The 24,708-nt window shown below is 42.2% G+C and overlaps 1 protein-coding gene across 1 annotated transcript; it reads left to right on the top strand.

The window, feature by feature from the left end:
- Window positions 1-669: 669 nt before the first annotated feature.
- On the top strand, window positions 670-12,494 carry LOC146978644 (TBC1 domain family member 20). Its single transcript, XM_085791475.1, has 10 exons — window positions 670-912; window positions 2,222-2,276; window positions 3,678-3,808; window positions 3,905-3,985; window positions 4,623-4,809; window positions 4,953-5,054; window positions 7,666-7,807; window positions 8,763-8,947; window positions 10,155-10,264; window positions 11,873-12,494. Exons 1-10 carry the CDS (start codon window positions 843-845, stop codon window positions 12,052-12,054), a joined length of 1,245 nt encoding a protein of 414 aa, XP_085647601.1. The 5' UTR covers window positions 670-842; the 3' UTR covers window positions 12,055-12,494.
- The last annotated feature ends 12,214 nt before the right edge of the window (window positions 12,495-24,708 follow it).

Here is a 24,708-nt window from a genome sequence, read left to right as displayed (position 1 = left end):
ACTTTGTACACGACCAAGCGCAACTAACCTGAAGGACAAAACTCAGGGCAAACTGTTTTCAAAATCCGTCGCTTGTGTGTCCTAAAATGACCCTTCGTCCCAAGTACTGACATTCAGGGCTTTATTCATATGGCTCAAAATGTGGGGTTTTTTTTATTTACACAGACTCACATAATCATATCCATTAGATTTCATTCATGTGAAGGGCGTATTAAACAATGCGAAATAGGCCTACTTATAGCCTATATTCTTATAAATCAATTTAACATATTCCAACTACAGTTGGGGGTTTTCTTTGTGTGGATTCGGATTGTTGTCTCCTTCACTCTTATGTTTCTACATAAAGAAAAGTAAAATAAATAGGCTACACAAATAAATAGCTTATGTACTTGAAACTTACAGATGTTTTGGTGTTATGGTGCAGCCTAACGATTTTCTAATTTGTCTTAAATATAATGTGTAGCGCCTGTAAACTTGGATAATAACAGTGTCTGTATCACTGACCACATTTCAATCAAGCGTGTCCATTTATAATGCAAAGTATAACAAACCCAGCCCACAGAACGACAAAACTACAGAAAAAAGTCAGTTTGCGGTGCGAATCGATGGACAGCCAATTGAAATCGTGCGCGGGGTCACGTGTCAATTCTGACCAATCGCAGCGTCGTAGGGAGGCAGCAAGGTAGGTTGCTTCCTGTATCGAAACAGCTGTAACAAACGCTGTCGCCGTTTTACCTGGTATTATCACCGTTTTTGCAGGTTTAACAGTCCTTTTTTTTTTTTTTTAACTGGCCTATGGCACAACACACTCTTCGTTACTGGGTCATCAGTATTTAAACGGGATGAAAAGGCTCAAGAGGAAGAAACAAAACGCCGGAGTTGGGGTGAATGGGAATGGATCTCTCACAAGAGGTAAGGCAGACAACCACAGAAACATGAGCTAAACAGTGTATGATGTACAGTATTTAGTATGCACACACTAGTTATATAAACCCAGTTCTGTCGTTAAAACCCCCTTTAATATGGATTCACTGGGCGTACACAAAGAAAACTGACCAGTCCAGTGGTCACGTTGAAATGTAATACAACTTAATTCTATTACTGCAGCCTGCTGACACCTAAATGTCCAACACCAGTCACCGTTTTGTAACCTACATACGTATGACCTGCCTGCCGCTTTTTTGTTTACACGTGTTGTGTGATAGTAGACGTCAGCAGTCACATATCCAAGTGGTGCCTGCGTGGCAGCGTGTCAGCCACATTGGACAGTGTGGAAACTTGTATCTGACAGCCAAGCCAACAGGAGATGGAGACAGAGGACTGACTGTTATCTCTCATTTAATCAATCAACACTAGATTTTTGTTCAGCAAGTCAAATCTGTGGCCGTATTTGTAACTCTTCATGATAAATTGCACTATAATGAAGCTGTTTTCATCTTATAAAACAATGAAAATAATCATTCAGTGTCAACAAAAGAATAGTTTTGGTTTCTGTTCTGTTTTTAGACTGTGGTATGTGTCACTGTGTCACATCTGAATCCTTTGGAGTTTACTAGTTTTCTGCATTATTTGGTCATGAAATGTGATTCGATCTTCATCTAAGTCACAAGTATGGACAAATACAATGTGTTTAACCTAATTCCACAATTATAATATTTCATGTCATTATCGAACACATCCATTAAACATTCACAGTGCTGGTTAGTGAACCCTCTCTTGAGGTCATTCCACAGCATCTCTATTGGTTTCAGGTCTGGGCTCTGACTTGGCCAATCGAAAAGGTGGATTTTGTTATCTTTTTTTTGAAGCCACTCTGTTTTACTTTAGATGTTTAGGGTCAATGTCCTGCTGCATCACCCAACTTCTACTGAGCTTCAGCTGGCAGACAGCCACCCTGACACCGTCCTGTAGGATGCCTTGATAAGAACATTAATTTATTTTGCCCTCAATGATGGCAATCCCTCCACCATACTTCACCATTGGAATGTGCAGTGCCATTTTTACGCCATACGTAGCGCTGTGTGCTCTTTTACTCAGTCCACAAAACATTTTCCCTGTGGTGCTGTGAAGTGTCAAGGTGCTCTTTGGCAAACTTCAGACGTGCACTGATGTTTTTTTTTTTATCCTTTTATTGTTCCTTTCTTCCTTGTCCATCCCTCCCTTCTCTCACTCATTTCTGTCATCCTCTCATCTCATTTTCATTCATGTTTGTCCTTCACAGAACAAGACTGTGGGAGGAAGCAGAAGTTGGCAGAGATCCATCAGGCTTTGATAAGGTTGGTATTATATGTTCATTTACAGTCTGCCTCTCCAGCTTTCTCTTTATTCTATACTCAGTGGCATCTAGATGGACATTTGTTTCCTCTTTCAAAACTGTTCAGCTGTTTTACTTGTGATTGCATTTCCTTTTTTTTTAAATGTCAAATGGCTCAGTTACATATCATTTACATTTAGTGGTGAAATGCATCACAAACACAGACACAGGATGTTAAAGCAGAAGTAAGCGAGCCGGTCGTTTTGGCTAATGCTGCATTCCAGGCAGGCTTTTGAAACCGTAAATTACAGCTTCAAGTCACGACTTACGACTTTGTAGCGTTCCAGGCAACCCAGTCGTGTTTTTCCGACCTGTTTTACCTGTGAAAGTCACTATAACGGCCACTCGTAACTTCCGACCTGTGAATTCGCACCAGATCGAACTGGTACGACTTCACAGGTCGGAAAAACACGAGTTACGGGTTGCCTTGAACGCACCATAACGTCTTGTCAGCCGATGGAGTTAGCAGCCCCTGCCCTCGTCATGGATCTATTGGTCCTCGTCCCTACGTCACCACATTCAGGCGCATCCCTTGGCTGCACACACAGCCCTTCATGCCGTTCTCTCTCCTCATTGGATAAAACTTTTTTGTAGGATACGAGAAAAGTTTTCTCCTCGGCTCAGAGCAGAGTGACTGACAGACCCGTGTTTCGGTCCAAACACTCTATGTAAGTGATTGCTGTTGGAAGATATAACTATTTAAGACTTATATTAACACAAAAATATCGCTTACTTCTGCTTTAAGATACAGCTGATAATGTTTTGACAGATTAAGAACTTTCCCCCCCAAAATCATCCATAAAACTTTTCATATTTCTGTCAGCAACAGGCCATATGGGAATGCCTCTCCCTCTCCCTCTGCTCATCCACCAAACTGTTCTGCCATCAAATAGCATGCAGTTATCCACAGACAGTGACCTCCATCACTCCCTGCTAAGCTAATTTCACACATGAAGGATGCTCACATGTGCCCAGAGGAATAGTTTGGTGATGGTCATGAGGACGTGAAATGGCACAGGAATGCAGAATTGAACAAGATTTATGTATGTGGGTTATGCCTGCCTGGTATGGTCAGCTAAGCTGGTTTCAGAAAAGTGAAACTACATTTTTCTTTGTACTGCACTGATATGTGCTATGTGTCCATGTGGTGAATGGGGTGAACTGACAGATGCCACAGTGTCAAGAAGAGGAGTTGGGATTATAGCTCTTGAGTCTTGAGGTTGAAATTGTCATTACTGCATTCGAATTAAAGAAAAGTGACCCAGTGAATATGCTGATTTTCACTTTTTTTCTGGCATGTGAGCAGATTTCAAATCAGTGAATTACCCTGAACACTGCCCTGTTCTGGCTTTTCAATGTACAGTGATCCAGTGGACATTGAGACCCTGAGGAGAGCAGCAGCCACTAAAGGAGGACTGCTCACTGATGAACTGAGGAGGAAAGTCTGGCCCAAACTACTCAACATCAATGTATATGATCTTCCATATAAACCTGGTTAGTAGTATATAGATATTAATATTTACTAGTTGAATGAATATTGTACACTACTATATTGTTGATACTAATAACAACACATTTCTTCTGTTGCAGGTCGAGATGTGAGAGAGAACCACAAAGATTACAACCAGGTTCTCCTGGATGTCAGGAGGTCCATGAAGAGGTTCCCTAAAGGTGTGTGTGTGTCTGTCTTATCTCTAAAGATCGGAATATAGCTCACAGCACCATTTATTAAACCCAGTATTTACAGCATTATGCAGATATATAGAAAGTATTAATAATTAATGAACTAAAAGCTGCACCAGGGAAGACTTTTCATGTCTTTGTGCTGTCGAACCACAAAGTTAGGAGAGAAACAAAAAAGATAGTCACTTTAATCCTAAATCTAAACATTTCTGCCCAGAGGAAGCAACAGAGGATCACATTAGATTGTCACTTTTGCTAATCACTGCCAGTAGAGTAAAGTTTTCGTCAAATCTGAGGATGCACAGTGTATTCATGATTGGTATTCATGCATGTATTGTGTTGTATAACATACCACAACTGTAAACATCCTGTTGTCCATGTTCACCTATACATTATGGTGATAAAAACAAAACATTTCCCAAGTTTTATTCTTGGATGTGTTGTTTTTGCTATATGCAGGTCATGACTGGAATAATACTGTGATGGCACAGTATGTTTCCATGAAGTTCTTTACCACATCGCAGTGGTTGCCCAGGCCTTTCCACTGCTGTTTCCATATTTAACAACACTGTGTGCGGTTGAATGTGCTAACCCTCTACTCTCTGTCTCTCTCTCTCTTTCCCAGGTATGCCGGCTGCAGAGAGAGCCGTGCTGCAGGAGCAGCTTATCGACATCATACTGGAGGTTTTGAAACGCAACCCTCAGCTCCATTACTACCAGGGCTACCATGATGTGGCCGTCACTCTGCTGCTGGTAGTTGGGGAGCGAATGGCTATTGCCATGTTGGACACACTCTCCAATTATCACCTCAGGTTAATTTTTTTTAAATATATCCACTGGTCTTGAATTTCATATCATTTTACTTTTAATCTCTCAATTAAAACTCATCTTATTCCAAATTATTTAGCGGTAATATTTTTTATAACCTCTGTCCTCCCTCTCTCTCTCTCTGTAGGGATTTCATGGATCCTACCATGGACAGCACTAAACACATTTTAAACTACCTGATGCCTATACTAGAAGAAGTGGATACAGAGCTACATGACTTCATGATCAGGTATGCATGGCAAACACACTTTTAAAATGATCATTATTACCTGTATATGTCTCATTTTATAAAGCAAAAATCTCCTGAACACTTTTACTTTAGCATTGAACACAATTTTAGTTTGTTTAAGGCTGATGCGCAATCTTTTTTTAAATATATATATTATTTTTATCAGGGAGGAGCATACAAAATCATTTCAGCACAGTTACACACAAAAAAACATGTACAATAAACATGTGGCACACAAACCACTTGTACAACTACATCAAAAGATATTTCCCATGTATTGCTCTCCCTTTCATTTTACAATGTGCAAAAGAACATCTGAACAACGGATGTCAAACTTCCTCATTTTTCCATGAAGATCTACTCACAGCAATTTTCAGTCATCCCAATAGTTAATTGTCTGGTACTTCAAACCATGTGACAAACGTACTCAAAGCAGTTGGTCTCCTTGATCTTATATCTGATCCATTTCGATCACCATTTCTTAAATTTCTTTGATTGTAGTTTTAAAGCGAATGTCAGTCTCTCCATAATATAGATTTCATGAACAGTTCCTTGCACAATCATTTTTAAGGGCAATCAGTTCCTGATAATAGTAGAATATTGACAAACCTGTGCTAAATAAAGGTAATATATAATGTAATATTAGCAACCACCACTAGAGGGCACCAAAGTGTTGACTTCCACTTGAGACAAAGTGCTGAGTGTTTTTGCAAAAATTTTAAAATGCATCTGTTTGATCGGGGAGGTCTGGTGTCAGATGGTCCGACAGCTGTTTAAGAGGCATTTAAGTCCCACCGAGGTGTGCACCATCACCTTTATTTGTGATGTCCCAGTGTGTAATTAGCCAAAAATGATACAGAGAAACAACAGAGACACTTTAAGGTACAGCCAGATACTGCAGGTTAATGTCGGGGCTGAGCAGAGAGGACTGGGTATGGGATTGTTGCAAATCAATGAATTGCCCTCTAAGGTATTTCGGAGTGTGTGCTTGTGTGTTGGTTTGTGCAAGTGCGTGTATGCCTGCAACTACAGTACCTCTGCTGTCTTGTTGCCTGTTCATAATTGATGCTGTGCTGGCAACCTTCATATTTGCAATCTACCCCTCGACTCACATGCAAGCTCGCACAACAACACAAAAAGCACCAAAAAAACAAGACGGTGCACTCGCAGAAAAACGGCAGGATAAACAACAGCCAACTTCAAAGCTTGAAGCGCTCTTTTTAGTTTGCAGTTCCTCTTCCCCTTCTTATCTCTGCCTCTTTTATTCACTCCCCTTTATCCTGTTGCCTGTTCCTTTGTTTTTCTGTCTCTCCCACTGTATTTTATCTCTCCGTCCCTCCCATCACACATGCTCCTTGCCCTTTGCTCCCCCACTTTACCCTTCTACCTGTCTGTCACTCCCACAGATGTCTTTTACTTTTCACTCCTCCCTGAATGCTCGTACCTAATATTCAGTAACAGCTCCTCAGTCTCCAATTTGCTTGAGACTTTGTCTAAACTAACTGCCGGTTTATGGAAGCACGGCACTGAAAGAAAGGCAATAAACAGTATGTGGAGGTAAAGAAAAACTACTTTAGAAGTTATTGGGCTAGTAAAACAATTTTGTAGTGCACATGATTCAGGACCCTGGGATAAAGACAAACTACACAAATCACATTGTGTGGACACCCTGATTGACTGGCCACTGATGATTATCACAGATTTCTATAAAAAATCCATGACTGGTAGATCACAATTGATACTTCTAGTCACCGATCACCTGTGGTTAATACTCTGGTGTACTGTTTTGTGGTTTATCTCAGTCTTTAAACTGCATCTCATCTGTGACTGGGGCCTGGCCACCATGCACATGAAAAACATGTGCTGGTACATGGAGAGAAAATAACTCCTGTCTCAGGTCAAAGATCTGGTCTGGCCTTGTTCCGGTTGTCCCCACGGTGATTTATGACTTTGACAGCCTTGCAACCTAAGAAAATGAATAATGCTGCGATATTTGGTTTAAGTTTTTAGGATCTTATTGATGTTTTTTTTCACATTTTATGAATATATTTTAACTGGCGTTTCCAACTGCAACATTAGTTTTAAGAGCAATCTCCTGCCTTCCAACCAACCATTGGTTTTCACTGTTTTCACAACAGTATGAATTACTCTGGTAGTGGGTCACCTGTGTCAAGCAAGTTTTTTTTTGCATTTGCAAGTTCATTTTAGCAGTGTGAAACCATTGGCTGCACAGAAGGTGGGAAATGAAGTCTAGTACACCCATTTATATTTGTGTGTGTATATATTTACCACTTCTATGTGTTTATTTCCTGTTTTATGTTATTAATTTCCAGCTCAATGCCAATACTGTTTTGGCCACAACAGACTTAAAAGGGACTTTTATCTTATTCATGAGGCTTTGGGGCTTGAATAAAGTTTGGGGAGAAAAAAAGGAAATAAAAACATGATATAAAAGAGACACAACTTAATGTTTAAAAGTGGCATGAAAAAGAATATAATGATATCAAAACAGCTTTGAGGAAAAAATATATAAAATATCAGACTGTTTTTTAAGCATCGGATGCCCATATGATGTTGTTGTTTATCCTTATATTTTTGGCTTTTCTTTTAGAGCGGAGGTGGGAACCATCTTTGCGCTGTCGTGGCTCATCACATGGTACGGCCACGTCCTGTCAGAGTTCAAACACACCCTCAGACTCTATGACTTCTTCTTGGCCTCACACCCACTGATGCCCATCTACCTTGCTGCCACGGTGAGAGGACGCTGAAGCTGTCAGGGAAACGAGCAGGAGGCTGTGACTTTGTTTTGCATGTAATCCACGATGCTCGCAAATGAATACATGCTGGCACACACACACACACACACACACACACACACACACACACACACACACACACACACACACATACACACACACACACAGGCACTCATTCACACAGTGAGGCAGAGCACTCTGAAGTCACTGGACTAGTTAATTAGATACCTCCTAATGAACAGAGGCGAGAGAGTGAAGGAAGGGTACAGAGGAAAGAGGAGCAGAGGGAGGGATATAAAGGAGAAGGAGAAGATAGAGGATGAGGCTGCATCAGGAAACAGTATGACGAGGAAAGCTGACTGATGTTTGATGGAGAAGGAGGGAGAGAAACGGATTACAAAGGGAAAAACATTTTTTTCCTGTTTGTGTTTTTCTGACTTTTTTCAGTTGTTCCACTCTGGAGTGACCTCTCCAGTCTTCCTGCTACTTTCACTGTCACTGCTTGGCACAAATGTTTCCTACTGGAACATGTACTGTATGTGTGCTTGCGGAAATAACTTATTTTGTTTTTTATGGCTTTTTTTTTTTTAAACTAAAGGGTTTCTGTGCACAATTGTGTACAATTTGTGCTTGTTTGGAGTCAGGAGTGTTTGTGTTTGTTTGTGTGGCTGTGTGTGTGTGTGTGCAGGGGCTGGGCAGAGGGAGAGCTCTGTTTGAAGTGTGTGAAACAACAAAGCAGAATGTAGTTCATGTTTCCTCCAAGGCTGAGTACAGCGCACAGCATGTGGGGGGGGGCGTTAACTCTTCATCTGCCTGTTTGTCTGCTCCACTCTGTCTGCCTCACAAGTGGAACTGAGAGCTGCTACACGTACAACACGTAGAAGCTAATTCACACTTTTCACACAGTGAAGTAGTCAAGGGTTAAAAAACTTTTCACCCCCCTCCTCCGCAGATTGTGCTGCACAGAGAGAAGGATGTGAAGGAGACAGAGTGTGACATGGCCATGGTCCACCACCTCCTCTCCCGCATCCCTCAGGACCTCCCATATGAACCTCTGATCGCTCAGTCCCAGGACCTGTTCAACCAGTACCCTCCATCACTACTGGCCAAGCGGGCAGCGCTGCAGTCTCGCAAGAGGTGAGGAGGGATATACTGAAAATGAAATGAAAATAGTGAATCATATCAGTAGTAAAAAGGCTTATAAATAGTGCAGTGAAGGTAGTTAAATGAAGACGATTTTTTTTCTTATTGGCGACCGAGTATGCAATGCATTCACATTAGCTGAATGAGACGGGGATGTAGTGGCTTGTGCTTCTGCAGTTTGTGAGAAAACTGAGACAGAAGGTGACTTGCAAACAGATTGTAAGTCTCTGAAGGACAAATCCGCTATTTCGGCTGTGTAAATAAAATGCACTTGTTGCAGTCGGCTTCATATCAAACAACCTGAGCAAGTGGACAAAAAGCAGAGTGCTGAGTCACCATTTCTTCCACTTGCATGACGCTTTTACCGTCATAGTTTCACAGCAGCTATGCCTCTAATGCTGCAACTATGACTACCTGTCAGCTGGGTAATCAATTAACTGATTGGTCTATAAACTGTTTAAATTTGATTATTATTACCGATTTTGTCTGACTAACAGTCCAAAATCTAAACATTGAATCCACAAGAATAAACAGAAAAACACAGGAATTATTCAATGGAGGACATTTTTGCTTGATAAATGACTTATACAATGAATCAGTTATCAATAAACTCAATGATTTGAATTATTGCCCCAGTATTTTCACCTCTTTTTTTCTCAATAATTTCACGAGACTATGTCTGGCTACCCATGGTGTCCTGTAATTCCTTCAGTAACCAAGAGGGGGTGCTAGAAAAACATATCAAGACAGTGATGTTGCTGACACACACAGGTCATTTAGTGTGTGTGTGTGTGTGTGTGAGAGACTGTATATTTTATGACTGAGGAAGAACCAGTTGACACACAGCTACTCTCTCTCTCTCTCTGTCAGTGACCTTCAGCATTGCCTACAGTCATTGCTCAGGGCAGGAAATGACATCACTGACATGAGGCCTTGACTAACTGATACCGAAAAAGATACAGATGTCCCAGAATGCAAAGCTTCTTACCCACAAGAAGTACTGAGTTGGCAGTTCTCTCAAATTGTCAATAACTCTTTGCCTTACCTGACCCCATCCATCCATCCATCCATCCATCCATCCATCCATCCATCCATCCATCCATCCATCCATCCATCCATCCATCCATCCATCCATCCATCCATCCATCCATCCATATCTGACTCATTTTAATTTGTTTCTCCCTGTTTTTCCTCTATCCAGTCGGTCCATCAGCACCTTCCAGGCGTTTCAACTCTCCACCCTCCACCAGAGGCCAGACTCTGTTCTTCAACGCCTCACCAAGGCCCAGGGCTCCACCACCTCCAGACACGGTAAAAATAGTAACTGTAATCTTATTACTGGCTCTGAAGAAAGACTCCACACATACAGACAGCACAGGCACCTCTGTAGATGAGTGAAGAAATCATGAATTCTTGTTGGATGCTCTTTGAGGTTTGGGAAAAGATGGATATCGACTGTGAGGTTTTAAGAACAAACATTTTCTACACAACCAAAATCGTTTGATGGATCCACACGCCTTGACTTTTTTTTTTGGGTGCGCTACATAGGAGCATAATTCTTCAAAAACAAGGCAACAGTAAATATGTCATCCCCCACAAACGCTGCCCCCCTTTGGGCCAATCAATAACAAGTAAACAAATGTTGTAGCACCCCCATCAGACCAATCAAGTGCAAATTTAAATGTGCCAGAACAGAACAAAGAGATGCATATTCCCGTAGGTTTTGTGAGAATCTGATCAGCAGCGTCTGACATATTGTCTGCTATGTACATGCAATCAAAAATATGTTCTAGCATTCCCCTCAGGCCAAACAGTGTATTATTAAAATTAATGCACATCGTTCCCTACAGTTTCATCAAAATTCAATTAGCAGCATCTGAGACAAAACTCATAACGGACAGAGAGAGGAGAGGGTCGATCTATAGCACCTCCTGATTTCACTTTGGCAGACAATGAATTGGAGTCGGCAAGCAAGAGAGATAAGCTGGCATGTAAATCTTATACCAGAGATACATATTGACAGACCAGTGGACTTTAAAAAGATAATCCTGAAGATTTCCATTATATTAAACCCCATTTTCACATGGTTTGCATGTTTTAGCTGTAGCTGTTAAGTATGTGTTTGTAATGTAGTGTAGTGCTGTTTATTGGGTGTGAAAGTTCATCCTTGAGCTTGGGAATAATAGTTTGACAATTTGATGATGACGGCTCTGAGATGCAGTAGAGATATGTGGAAACCGAAACATTTAGTCAAAATAATACTGGTCTTTTATTTCTGTGTATGATAGAAATTGCATATACTCAGACCTGAAGTGATGCATGTTTGTGCTTGAAGCAGACAAATGCTTTCATCTATTTCTGATGAGAAAATTGATCAAGAGATCAAACGTAGTATAGACTTAACATTATAATTTCTATGAATCAAACCTACTTTATTAAACAACAGCTCTGCTGAACCTCTCATCTTGCAGCAGTGGGGTTGAGGTGTGTCGCTGCACTGTGACATCACTGTGCAGGTTGGCTTATTAAAGTGGCCGCTGAGTCACAAAGACATTAACCATTTGACCTTCAAGTTAATGAAACTGAAGCTGCTGATATTATTAAGCAATGTTCATGTTGCAGCATTAGTTGTTTTGTACTGAATGGATTGTGATATTTTGACACCCCTCCCCCCGCCCCCCCTTCACCCCCCAGCCCCCCTACCCCTCTAGCCCACCCCACCCGCAGCCATTGTCTCTATTCCTGGTGTTTGACGCTTTTTTTGGTTTTCAATCCCACTAACAAAATGCAGCTTGATGCTCCTTTTGTTCAGCTTTGAGCATTATGAAACCTCTTGACCCCTCCATGTCTGGTCTCCTCGGTGTCTGACCCCCCCCCTCCTCTCCCCTCCCTCCCTCCCTCCCCATTTTGTGCTCGTAGCCTCTCGACACTCGGGCCTGGAAGCAGCTTTGCCCCGGGACCGAGGCCAGCTGTGGGGGAAGGGGAACAGGATGGTGAAGATGGCAGTGTGGGGGCTGTCTGCTACACTCGGGGCGGCTGTGTTCGCTGTGGCTCAGACAGCCATGGACTGGGGACCTGAGGTGCTACTACAACTGTTCTGACATGGCGGTGGGGATGGAGACTGTTACACACACACACAAACACACTGACACACGACAGTAGACACAGGTCTGCTCGTGTGATGGATCAACAACATACAAACACACCTACACAAACACAGACTGTGACGACTTGAAGCCCGCCTCGTGCTCAGAGGACCTGATAGAGAAAAGCAGCAGGTCAGTCATCGTGGTGCCAAACAGGTTGTTGCTACTCAACCACAATGAACATATGTTAACCACTAGTTAGCCTCAGGATGTGTGTGCATGTGTGTGAGAGGCTGTGTGTGTGTTGAATGCTTCTGAGCATGTATGCCAGACCTGATACCACATGTCAGCATGGGTGAATGACGGGCCCTTTGGCCACAGGCCCAGGAGGTCATGTAGTAAACAGGCTCCGGGTGACTGTTAATGTTACTTGATGTAAAAATCATTCAAATAACGTAAGTAAAACTGCAAAATAATCTAAAATGACTACCAAGAGATGCAGAAAAACCAAAAAGTGACACCAAATATCTACAAAGAGACACAAAAGAACTGCTAGAAAACAAAAAGACATTAAACGATCACAGAAAGATTCAAAATAACCTCAGAAATGCACAAAGAGCAGCAACAAGGTGCAATAAAACTGCAAAGAAACACAACTTACAGACACAAACATCTGTGACGACTACAAAGCGAAAGAAAACAACTACTCAAACACACTAAATGACACAAAATAACCTCAAACAGACATGTTGTGATTGGTTTTTCCCAGGGCCTTGTTGTGTCATAATCCGTCCATGCATGTGGGACACTAACACATCTTGGGCTTTCAGGTTGTTGCTCTCATGCCACAGTTGTTGTACCAGTTTACGTGTCTCTGCGTGTTTCCCGTTGGCTGATCATTTTTGCTGATGGTTCGTTTTTAGACCATCACGCTCGACTACTTGGATTTCTGTTGAAAGTGTTATTGTGCGCAGCAGCCATCGCTGAGAGCCAATACTGCCGGTAGCCAGCACGATGACACATGAATGCAAATTATTAAAGAGCAGCGTTTTCTGCTGAAAGCTTCCACTTACAAGCAAAGAAGGAGAGCAGGAGAGAAAGAGGCAGTGATGGAGAGAGGGATTTTGCCTGTGAGCCTTTTATTAGTTGCTTTACTCCACAAGCCAGTGGCTTACATTAACTGTAATGTTTGACACACAAAACAGGCTGCTGTTGCACCCAAATGGGAACCTCACACACAGTTTACAACCTCACAATACAAGCAGTGGGTCTTAAGCTGGGGGGTACTGAAATCCATATTTTTTAATGTTATTTTTTATATTTTCTGTAGTGGTTTTCTAGCTGTCTGGCCCATTACTGCTGAAAGAATATGGGGAAGACACCAGTACTTTTACATTCTTAAAATATTTAGCAGGTTTGCGCCAACATCCACCCTGAACAGCCGTCAACAGAGGTACGGTACATGGACTCAGTTCTTCTTCAACATCATATTTCTCTTCAAAAATTTACAGCTGTGCTTTAAAATTATTTTACGCTTACAGTTTGAGGACAGTGGGTGATCATTTTAACATATTTTGTGATGGAAATTTTTTTTCTTTTCTTTTTATCAGTTAGAAGAAGTTAAGCCCACACATCTCCTTAAAAGGCATCACAGCCGCTGTAGATGTTGTTGGACCAAATGAAATCACGGAGTTTCATAACCTGAAAAGTGAATATTAATAATACAGGCTGTTTCTACCTGAGGTACATACACATCCAAAGAGCATGGGGCGGGGCAGGGGGGCTTTCTCCAAACAGCAATGCACGCTCTGGTTGTCGACTTATGATCTGAAATATTTATCAGCTTTTACTAGCATGTAGCCAAACTGCTGCATCTATTAACCCGAGTTCACTGTAGTCACAACACTCCTTCCTGCACTTCCTCTGTGATCAGATATAATTGTGTCACATCTTGACACAGCTGGATGTACAGCCTGCCCTGTTGATTTTAGCGACTACAGAGCAGATAATTCAACTGGTATGTAGTCTGTTGTGTACAAGATTACAGCATACAACGAGAGAACAGAAGGAAATGACAGTGACAATTACTTTTTAGCAGGCTAGGTAAACTGCAAATTGCATTTATAAACCTGGAGAGCACAAAAATTGCCTTTTTTTTGCTCATCTGAGGGGGATTGCAGAGCTGAGTAGTTATCAAGCCTGTCAGTCAGTCTGTCAGGAGTAACTTAATAACGTGTCAATTTGTGTGAAGATGATTGGCGATAATCATTCAGTCATTTCATCAGACAGTCATTAAATCAATCAATGGCCTGCAGCTCAGGTGGTCGGCTGGCCTGTAAACCAGTTGGCTGGTAAATAAGTGAAAATTCAACATCCAGTTAACGACCTCTGCTAGTCTCTAACAAGCTGTACACTACATTAAACAATGTGTGTCTGTGCGCTGTGATTAAATACAGTGTGTGTGTGTGTGTGTATGTTTGAGAGAAAGGGAAAGAAAACAGTTGGCTTCTCTGTCTTTGTTTGCTTTCTGGGCACCTACAGTGTTTTTATTTATTTATCATTTTGGTGCTTTATTAACTGTCCAAAGTCAAATTATTTATTTCAAGAGCAACAATCTGATTGGCTTGGCTGTTTATTTAACGGGTAAATATTAATTGGATGCATAAATGTTTAATTGAAATAGCTGCATACAGATTAATATGGTTTGTAATTATCAGAAATCTGATGGTTTATGCAGCGTTGATTCAGTTGTTTTGCACATGAACACAACATCAGTCGTTCAGAATCAGACAGGAGATTTTTTGGGGGGAAATATATTTTCTTGCCCTCAAAAGTTGATATCACTGTTTCCTGGCCGGCTGAGGTGCTTTCTTAAATGTTTTTAGTTTGTGTGCCAGTGGATTAAAAATAATGAACAAATGAATGGCTTTGCAAAGGGAACATTTATTGTTTTTATGGTGCATGGTTGGCAGTGCTTGGTTCCCTGCTCAGTTACACAGACAGCTCATTCTGCAGTGAAGGTAATTCTGTCACCACTGTGAATCTCTGATGCTTGGTTACAGGTGATTCATATAAACTGCTTTATTATTAGAAGGTATTTTTTTGCATGCATTTGATTGTCTGCCTAGTTTAAAAATGTGCAGGGGAAAAAACCCTTTGACCAGGGTCTGTGATCTTCAAACATAAGTCTAGATGCTACTGTGTAGTTGTATCTGTGCCATGTAGTTTTACACATAAACACAACATTCAGGGAGAGATGGGCGGTGGTGCCAGATCCTAATGAGGATTAATTCCTGCCGCTGGCTCTTGGCGTGCTTAAAACACTTTCTCCTTGTCTTTTTTTTTCCCCCTCACATTCGCATTCAAACACCTACAGCAACACCTGCACTGGTCTCAGTCTGGCAGGCGTCTTAGATGAAAAACGATTCAAGCACTGGTTTGAGTGAAACCAGTGCAAAATGTTGTTGTTGCAGGTGTTGATTGCATCACCAGAGTTGGCTCAAAAATATTTTTTTGCAGGTTTCAGGGCTGATAAACACACAGTACAAACTTTATTCTAGAGGAAGTGAACATTGTAAATGGAGAATACATCATTTCCTTTCTTCAGCATTTTATTATCTGGTTTCTCTCACTGCATATCGCTTCACATCTGCAAAGATTGTAAGCTTGTTTTTCACTCCACCTGCAAACTGTTTTATTTAATTAATTTGCCTAAACAAACAAAATCCTTTCAAATAATTCACTGCATAAAGTTTTGGCAATTGCACCAGATCTGATCAGTTTTTATATTGATTATGAAATGAGAGATGTATCTTTTGAATTAGAAATTTGCAGCTCCAAGACAAAATATATAACTTTCAGGATTATTATTAAACCAGATGACCTTTCAATGCAACTGTGTGTAATTTATGCCACAAATTTAATTTCAATTATCAAAAAAACCCATTAAAATTCCCGGATTTCATGCCAAATTATGGATTCACTGTGGCGTGAGGAAGAGCCTGACGTTGAACTCCCAGCGAGCTTGAGTCGAGCCTCTGATGACGCTGTGTTCTTCCCTCAGGTCCAAAATTTCCCAAAAGACTTTATCACACCAAATGCTATTTACAGATGCAGGTGAAAATTCAAGCCTGTAGTTATGTGTGCGTTTCTGTTGGGCATTTTAATGCATGTTTATCATGACGGTTACCATGAGGTACAAACTGTATCTTTGAACATATCAGGTTATTTGCACCTTGTACTTGTCGTCATATTGAAATGTGTTGTTTGGCCTGTAGATGAAGCCTCTTACTGTCTATGAAGTAGAACAGTGAATAAAGGAGACAGAAAACACTCCTGGCTACAGTGTGAAAGTTCATTTCTTACATTGAAAACAAATAGACTGACAAATTAAATCATTACATTATTTGCTACATATAATGGCTGATTGCTTTTTTTAATGATAATGACTTAATTTTTTAACCTCCTATGCTTTGATTACAGTATAATCTCCAGCTAAAAACACAGTATTTTGGGTGATCTGAAGAATCCAACAGCTGTTAGCATGTTTGCACTGCAGTTTCACAGAAGAAGAAGAAAAGAGGATCTCCCGTCCCCCTCTTCCTTTGGGTGTGTGTGTTTGTACTGTACAGCTGTTGTCTTCATAGACCCTGTTAAACTGGCCTCCTTGGAGAAATGAGGTCAGATATGTGTTTTGCTTGCATGTGTGTCTGTGTGTGTGTGTGTGTGTGTGTGTGTAGGACAGGGCTGCGCATCTGTCCATCAGACCCCCAGGGAGACGACTGGAGTTAAAAGAGCAAATCAGAGACATGAGGTGAGGCAGAAAGGCAACGGTTAAAGAGGAGCAAGGGATGAGAAGGAGGAAAGATTAATACTGTAGAAAAAGACATCTGGTGGACGTGTTCGAGGTAGCTGTGGACCTCGAGAACGTGCGTTTAAACGCTGTCCCTCGAGGATTTCTAATGAGCCGGAGTGGAGCCGAGTCTGGGTCTGATCAGAGTTGAGAGCAGATGTGGAAAGGGATGGTTTGAATTTATACTCGGAGCCGTCTGGAGGTGTTAACTTATGGCCCTAATTTTAACACTAAATGATGACCAAGGTCTCTTACGCACACACACACACACACACACACACACACACACACACACACACACACACAGACACACACACAGGCTCACACACTTTTCTCTGAATCTCTGTCGGATTGTAGGCACTCACCCTAAACTGCTTTACATCTGATCCTCTGTTGGTAAATAAAGCTTTAATTCTAGCTTTCTGTGAGGTTGCATAAGCCTGGCAACAATCTGTGTGTATTTATGTGTGTGTGTATGTGTGTCTGTGTGTGGGAGAGCGAGAGAGAGAGAGAGTGTCGGTTCATGAGCTATATGTGTTTGTGCTTTAGAGCACACAATTGGAAAAACTCAAAGGAACAGAATAGAGGTTTGTTAGGTGATGTATGTATGTGTTAATGTGCAAGTGGAGGCAAGCAGAATAAAACAGTGTGTGTGAGTGTGAGAAACATTGGGCATGTTGGGGACAACAGCTGCTCCAGGGGTCTGTCTGATGTTTTTTTTTTCCCTGGTGACAACACACACACACACATCCTCTGTGCCACCAATGAAAGGAGCAGCAGCACCTCGACTTTCACTACTGAGCCGTAACAAAATGACTTTTTAAATTTTTATTTCATTCATTGGACTTAGTTGCTCAAACAAAAAAAGCTCTATGTTGCCTGTTTCCTTTGTGTTTTTTTTTAATAGATTGAGTTGATCTCGTCCCTCTGGTTCGTAACCCTGGAACTGTGCCAACCCTTTAATTAATTGGTGACATGTTAATGTTTTTTAAAAATGCATGAAAATCAATGGTAATTATCTTGAGAAAAGTGACATTTGGGGATGATCACAGTATGTCCTAAAGCTAGACTCTGATGAACAGAAAATTATCTAATAAACATCTCTGATGCAGATTAAAAAAACAGACAAGAAAGAGAGCCTGAGCAGGGAGATGAAGTCCTGATACTGGTAACACATATCTGTGATAATTTATTCTAATGCAGTTTTCCTGTCATAACGAAAGTGGGAAATTATCACTTTCCCACTTAGTGTTCACATTAACTGCGATGTGGTAATGATGAATAGAAAGCTGCACTATATCATCCATCTGCTTATATGGAAGTGGTGAAAACAAACACTACTATTTGTTTTTGTCAGTTAACTTCTGGGTTTTCAAGGTAATTCATCTATTATATCATCTGTCATAAGTCCTAATGATGTATTTCTACCTGTTGCCTATTTAGTATAATTAGAATTAATTTGGGTTACAGTTTGTGGTCATTTAATGAATGGAAATACTGTAAAATATTCACTCTCACTTTAATTCAGTTGTTAGTGTCCACTAAGTCCTGAGAAAAACATCCTGCTCTTTAGCTGCTAAATGTTTCACTACCATCCTTAGCTAGTCGCTAACTTTTCAATTCTGCTGAAAACAGCCGTCTGCATACTGATAGAGCTAATCTGGTAGTCAAAATAGAGATGCTACTGCTTGAAAAATGAAAACAATGAGCTGAAAGCCACTAAAATGCACATAAAGAATTAACTTTTACATGACATTAGATTTACATACCTTTCAATAATTGTTTGAAAGTTTATGTGCTTTGTTCTACTGTAAATATAGAAATATTGATTGAAGCAACTTTTGTAAAAGCTGCTTCGGACCTTATAAGTCTTTCTAAGTATCCACTTTTGACTCACAGACACATTTCGATTATGACACATAATTTACACTGAAGCTGCATCCGTCACAAAAGCTTATGAAGTTTGAATTTCCCCATGTGAGGTCACAGTCAGACACACAGTCAGACACACAACACATAGCCTACAAACTCTCTGTCTGCAGTTCCTTTTTCCCTGTTGTACCCCCTCCTCTTGCACTCAGCCCTTCACTCTGTCATGGATCAGAGAACATGTCCCAAAGTGCTTTACAGGCAACACACGTGCAGCATGTCTCTACACGCTCATGTGACTTTACAACTCCAACCTTGTACAGTAGACATTGTGTGTGTGTGTGTGTGTGTGTGTGTGTGTGTGTGTGTGTGTGTGTGTGTGTGTGAGAGAACATCCAGCAGTGACTACACAAGCTTTGTGAAGTTCCACCAGAAGAAATGTGGACACTGGACTGGAGCCACCTCTACTGATATCTTGAGACAACTTTGAGATTCCGATGTATGAACCAGTACTCTGAGATTTAGATTCTGTATATAGGACATATGACTTTTTGGCTTAGAAACAACAATAAAAGTTTTGGCTTCATTATCTCTAAAATCAAATCTGATAAAATGATAGTTTGTGATAGCACTGTTGTCACCAAAGTAAACCAGAGATCTAGAGGTGTCACCAAATAACTTTCTCTCTCTCGCACACTCAGAAACCCATTAAAAAACAACAACAACAAAAAAACATTTAGAAGTGCTTCCCCTCACTGACTCACTCTCTCCTCACAGAAAATTAATTTTTATTCATTTAATTAACACACTCTTTATTTTTTGATATTCAATTTAATTGTTGCTTTATTTTTGCATAAATTAGGATTGTGTTCAAAAGAAACTTGTTCATTAATTAGCTTGTTCTACTCATTGCATCGCAACCTCTCGTCATACCTTCATCGTCTTGAGATGATGACATTTTGTTTAATCGATCCATTTTATGACATATCTTTGTCTGAAACACCAAAAAATGATAATAGAATAACTACAATAACTTAACAGAGAGAAAATCTTAGCAAATACATGCAGTTATAATATAAGAATCAAAATCAAAATACTGTCGTGAGAGGAGCCAAATGTACAAAAGTTAAGACCTAAGTTGAAAGAAACTATGATTAAAGACACGAGAAGCATCTGGTAGGTTTGATTCTGCAGGGTGAAACTCAAACATGTCTTATTGCTTTCACCTTCTAACGCAGCAGAGAAAGTATCACGTTACTGTGAATCTCTGATAACCCTCGGGCCTCATTAGCTTCAGCCAGGTCCGGTCCATACAGCTCTATTAATACCTAATACTCATTACTCTGTGTGTGCGTTTGGTGTGTGTCTGTGCGGACACTTTGGCCTGACCTCCCGAGCCTTTCACGCATGACCTCACGTCCGCCCGGCGTCCACCTCCCATTGGTCCCAACCTCTGCTGACCTCACCTCTGTTTCCATGGACACCAGAGGAATTAGGAAGTGCCCCGACGAGTCTTGTGTGCAACCATGTTGAGATAGTTTTGCTCTTTGAGTTTAAAGGCCTTTACATGCGCTACACTAACAGTCTGAAAGTGATGAAACACCCCTTCAGCTTGTGACATTCAACTTTTACCTGTAGTTTTATAATCATCTTTCACTCTGACAATCCAGCTGAGCCACACCTTTCAGTAAATGTCCAGGTGCACAGATGGAAAAATATACTTCTACTTAAAGCTGGCCTGTGGAGTTTATACATATAAAACAATGTCCGTTACATTGCAGCCACTGCCAAACGACTTATTAGGATGATCATTGAACGCATCTCCACCACACAACAGTCCCTGGTTTACCCAGGAGCGCAATTGCCTCTGAGGAGCGACTTTCCCGCGCTGTCGCACAGGGAATTACGCATGCAACGCAACGTTCGGATTTGACGTAGGGTTTAGAGCGCTGGTAAACAGAAGAGAAGAAGAACATGTTATCTTATTTTTGTCTAGTCTGATATGCAGCCGGTGGAAGCACTGACACTGCAGCCACCGGAGCGGAGGAGACCCGACGGCGGATTCGTCCCGCCCCCCTCCCCCCCCCGACACGCACCGCACCGTAACTGGAGAGATCCGCCCGGTGAGCGTTCAGAGTCGACCACCGTACCCCCCCTCTCGCTGACCTCCGCGGTCCTGGACCGCACAGGTACCAGGAGACCCAGACCCCCTGTCATGTCGGTCCTCCACCCTCTCTGATCCGCCGCTAGTTGCCAGAGCCCCGCGGAGCCCAGTCTCTCCCTCCTCTCCCACACTGCAGCACCTGTCCTGCTACAGCTTGGCTCGGTCCACTGTCCTTTACTTTTGAAGTAGCTATAACTAATAATAATGCAACGTATGGCCTAACTATACACGCGTATGAGTGATCAGAACAGTAAATTGTTTACGCTACTTTTAAAAGGAGTAAAGTCATTTAAAACGAGGAGCGAGCCGAGCCGACACTGTGCAGGACAGGTGCTGAAGTGCGGATGAGAGGAGGACAGACCGGGCAGGAGCAACCAGCCCAGAGGCGTCTCGTCAGTCCTCGGCCGTCTTTAATGTCCCGAGACACCTCTTTCAATCCGTTTAAGGTTATTTGTTTGTGTTTAGGGAGGCTATATTTGCTTAGAATATTTTTTGGCAACCAGAAAAGCAATGTCTGACCCGGCGTGGCGGCGCCATCACACTCGCTCGCAAAAAAAAAAGACAAGAAAAAAGGAAAGAAAAAACGCACTTACACACATTTTGGAGGAGGGAAGCGCGTCACAGCATCATTTTTATTAAATCATAGTTTTCTCTAAATTAAGACAGTGTGCGGGACTACTTTTCACCCAGCCCCCCCCCCAAATGTAGGCCTATGTATAAAAATATGAAAATAAATTGCGTGTAGGCCTAGATATTGTAAGCGACGTGGGTGTGGGTGAGTCAATGACTGAGTCCAACAACGTACTGGGTTCTTACTCCAAACTTTTAGTAAGTCTCTCAACACAACAACAGGTTAACCGCCCGGCATTCTCTTTTCTTCCATCTCTACTTCCGCTTCGCCCTCACCAAACCCTCCTGTTCTACTAGCGCCACCCAGTGACTGACCCCGGTAACACCATCATGAACAACTCTGCTCAACATTACATTAAACCCATTATGTAACCTTAGCTTTTTCACTTAAAACATAACTAAAACATAACTTCCATCTTACATATCTTCCCCCCCTTACAAAAAGAAGCGTCCTCGCTTCGCTTCAACTAGAGTCATAACGACAATTACTACTGTATCAACACAGCAAAGAACAGCATACAACAGTTACAGCAGAACACAGTACATGTCATTGTGGTTTTTTTTTTTTTTTTTTTTTGGGTTTTTATGTCAACAGTCCTTCTCAGTTTCTCTTTTTTTTTTTTTTTTTTTTTTTTTTTTTAATTAAGTCCATGTTGATCCCACGTGAGCAACAGTTCAGTTATCGTGCATGTAGCGCACTGGGGGACGCACACAACGACCAGACTTGGTCCTCACCCCCATGAGAGGTTGCACTACTGGAGAAAGTTCACTATGACCTCCTGTCGCCACCGTGTCCCTTGTTTGTGGCGTTGCAGTAGCAGGCCCTGGCTGTGACGAGGAAACATTTGCTTGAGGTGGTGTAACAGGGCATTTGGCAGGGTGACTGTACACATATGGTCTGGAGCCTGAGAGCGCGGTCAAGAGTGGGGGACTTGGATTGTCCACAGATACTGCTTCATTGGACGGTGACGGTGGTATACCACCAGCTGACCAGGCAGAGCGATAAGGTTTCAGACGGTTGTAGTGAATTATCTTAGGCTTTGCTCTGGGGTCTCGTTGATCCAACAGTTCATAGTCCACTCCAATGTCATTCATGTCTGAGCTGAGCCGCCTTAACACCCTGAACGGACCAGACCACTTTGGCGACAGTTTTTGTCTAGTCAGGGCAGGGAGGTCCACCCACACTAAATCACCTGGCTCATAGGCTGTATGTCTCATCCGACGGTCATAGTAGTGCTTTTGCTGCGCGCCAGCCACCTCAATGTTATGTGCAACAGAGTGGAACGCAGAACACAGTCTCTGTAATACTGAACTGGCATAGTCACTTGGAGTACCAGGAGTAGCATTTGAAGCTCTCGGGGGATCTCCAAGGAGAAGATCAGCTGGTAGACGAGCCGCTCGACCATGGACCAAGAAGAAAGGAGTGTATTTGGTGGAAGAGTGAACAGTTGTGTTATATGCAAACTCGACCTGTCGCAGATAGTCATCCCATTCACCTCCCCTGGTGTACAGGAATTTTGCTAACTGGTCCTTTATAGTCCTGTTGGCTCGCTCCACCATGCCATCTGACATAGCATGATAGGGCGATGTCCGTGTTTTGTGTATTCCCAGCCGGGAACACAATTCTTTGACAAGATCTGATTCAAATTGACGGCCTTGGTCAGTATGTAAACTTTGTGGCACTCCATGGTGGCTGATGTAATCCTCAAACAGACATTTGGCCACCGTAGTTGCTCGTTGATCAGGGAGAGCATACAGGTTGAGGTACTTAGTAAAATAGTCCATTACAACAAGTATGTATCGATTACCACGGCATGTGAGTGGCAGTTCAGTCAGGTCTGCTGCAACTTTTTCAAAAGGCCTGGATGTGACAATGTTTTGCATAGGGGCCTGTTGGTGTGGTGTCTGTGGCCGACGTGCTTCACAGGCTGAACAGTTGAGACACCACTCAGTTATGTCATGTGACATGTGAGGCCAGAAGCATCTGACCTGTGCCCCTTGTAATGTCTTTTGTGTGCTGAAATGTCCAGAGAGTGAATGTCCATGTAAGCTCTGGAATACCTCTTTTTGTAGGTTGCAGGGCACAACAGTCTGTAAGACAAGGTCACCTGGTGGGGGCCTGACTCTGCGACACAAAAGATCATCAATAAGAGTGAGTTTTGGAAACTCCCTCCAGTACTGTCTCATCTCAGCTGACACTGCCTTCACTTCTGAGAATGGTGGTCTACAGTCAGTCAACACCCAATCCCGGACTATTTTCAACACAGGGTCAGCCTTTTGAGTTTGAATGAGAAACTGTCTGTCAATGTTCAGGGGACAAGTGTCCACAGTCACAACTGCAATGTGTGGCGTGGCAGACTGTGTAGGTGATGTTACCTTTGTAGTGACTGAAAAAGTGGGGACAGCCTCTGGGCAAATGTCCAGCCCCGTGGCTGAGGCACATGTAGATGGCGCTACTGGGTCTGTCTGTGTATGACTTGAAACACATTCCACCTGATTGTTTGTCACGTCCAGGGTGGCATCTTCAGCTGTCTCAGGACGACGAGACATGGAGTCAGCATTTGTATGTTTTGCGCCTTGCCTGTATTCAATTGTCCAGTCATAGGGATCAATTTCCAGAGCCCACCGGGCTCTGCGACCCGTAGGATCACAATCCAGAGCCATTGTCCTTAGGGAGAGAAGAGGCTTGTGGTCTGTGATGATGCGAAAAGGGTAGCCTGTCAAATATTGACGAAAGTGCCTGATTGCCCATACAATAGCCCACAATTCCCGGTCATATGTGGGCCACCGGGTCTCTGTCTTTGTCAATTTGCGGCTGCCGTACGCAATGACGTTCTCCATGTTCTCAGCATTCATCTGTGCTAGAACACATCCAACTGATGTGCTGGATGCATCTGTGAAGAGCAGAAATTCACATGAGAAATTGGGATAGGACAAGATGGGTGTGTTACAGAGAGCATGACGGAGGTTTTCAAATGCACCCTGCTCCACCTCTGTCCACAGAAATGTCTTTCCTTTCTGTGTGAGAGCATGTAGGGACTCTGATTTCTTTGAAAACTGGTAAATGAAGCGCCGGTAGTAAGAACATAGGCCTAGAAACGCTCTCACTTCTGTGGGGTTCTTAGGCACAGGCCAGTCCCTCACTTTCTCAATG

The sequence above is a fragment of the Trachurus japonicus genome, chromosome 11, assembly GCF_045865225.1.
Source record: "Trachurus japonicus isolate A0001 chromosome 11, Traja_1.0".
Taxonomy (NCBI): domain Eukaryota; kingdom Metazoa; phylum Chordata; class Actinopteri; order Carangiformes; family Carangidae; genus Trachurus; species Trachurus japonicus.
The sequence above is the reverse complement of the archived record's forward strand: the minus strand, read 5'-3'. Positions and strand labels throughout refer to the sequence as shown.

Excerpts from the sequence above, each read along its gene's own strand:
- LOC146978644 (XM_085791475.1), top strand. The coding sequence starts at position 843 with ATGAAAAGGCTCAAGAGGAAGAAACAAAACGCCGGAGTTGGGGTGAAT. Across the intron at positions 2,277-3,677 it reads ATCCATCAGGCTTTGATAAG|TGATCCAGTGGACATTGAGA; the intron begins GTTGGTATTATA and ends TTCAATGTACAG. Across the intron at positions 8,948-10,154 it reads GCGCTGCAGTCTCGCAAGAG|TCGGTCCATCAGCACCTTCC; the intron begins GTGAGGAGGGAT and ends TCCTCTATCCAG.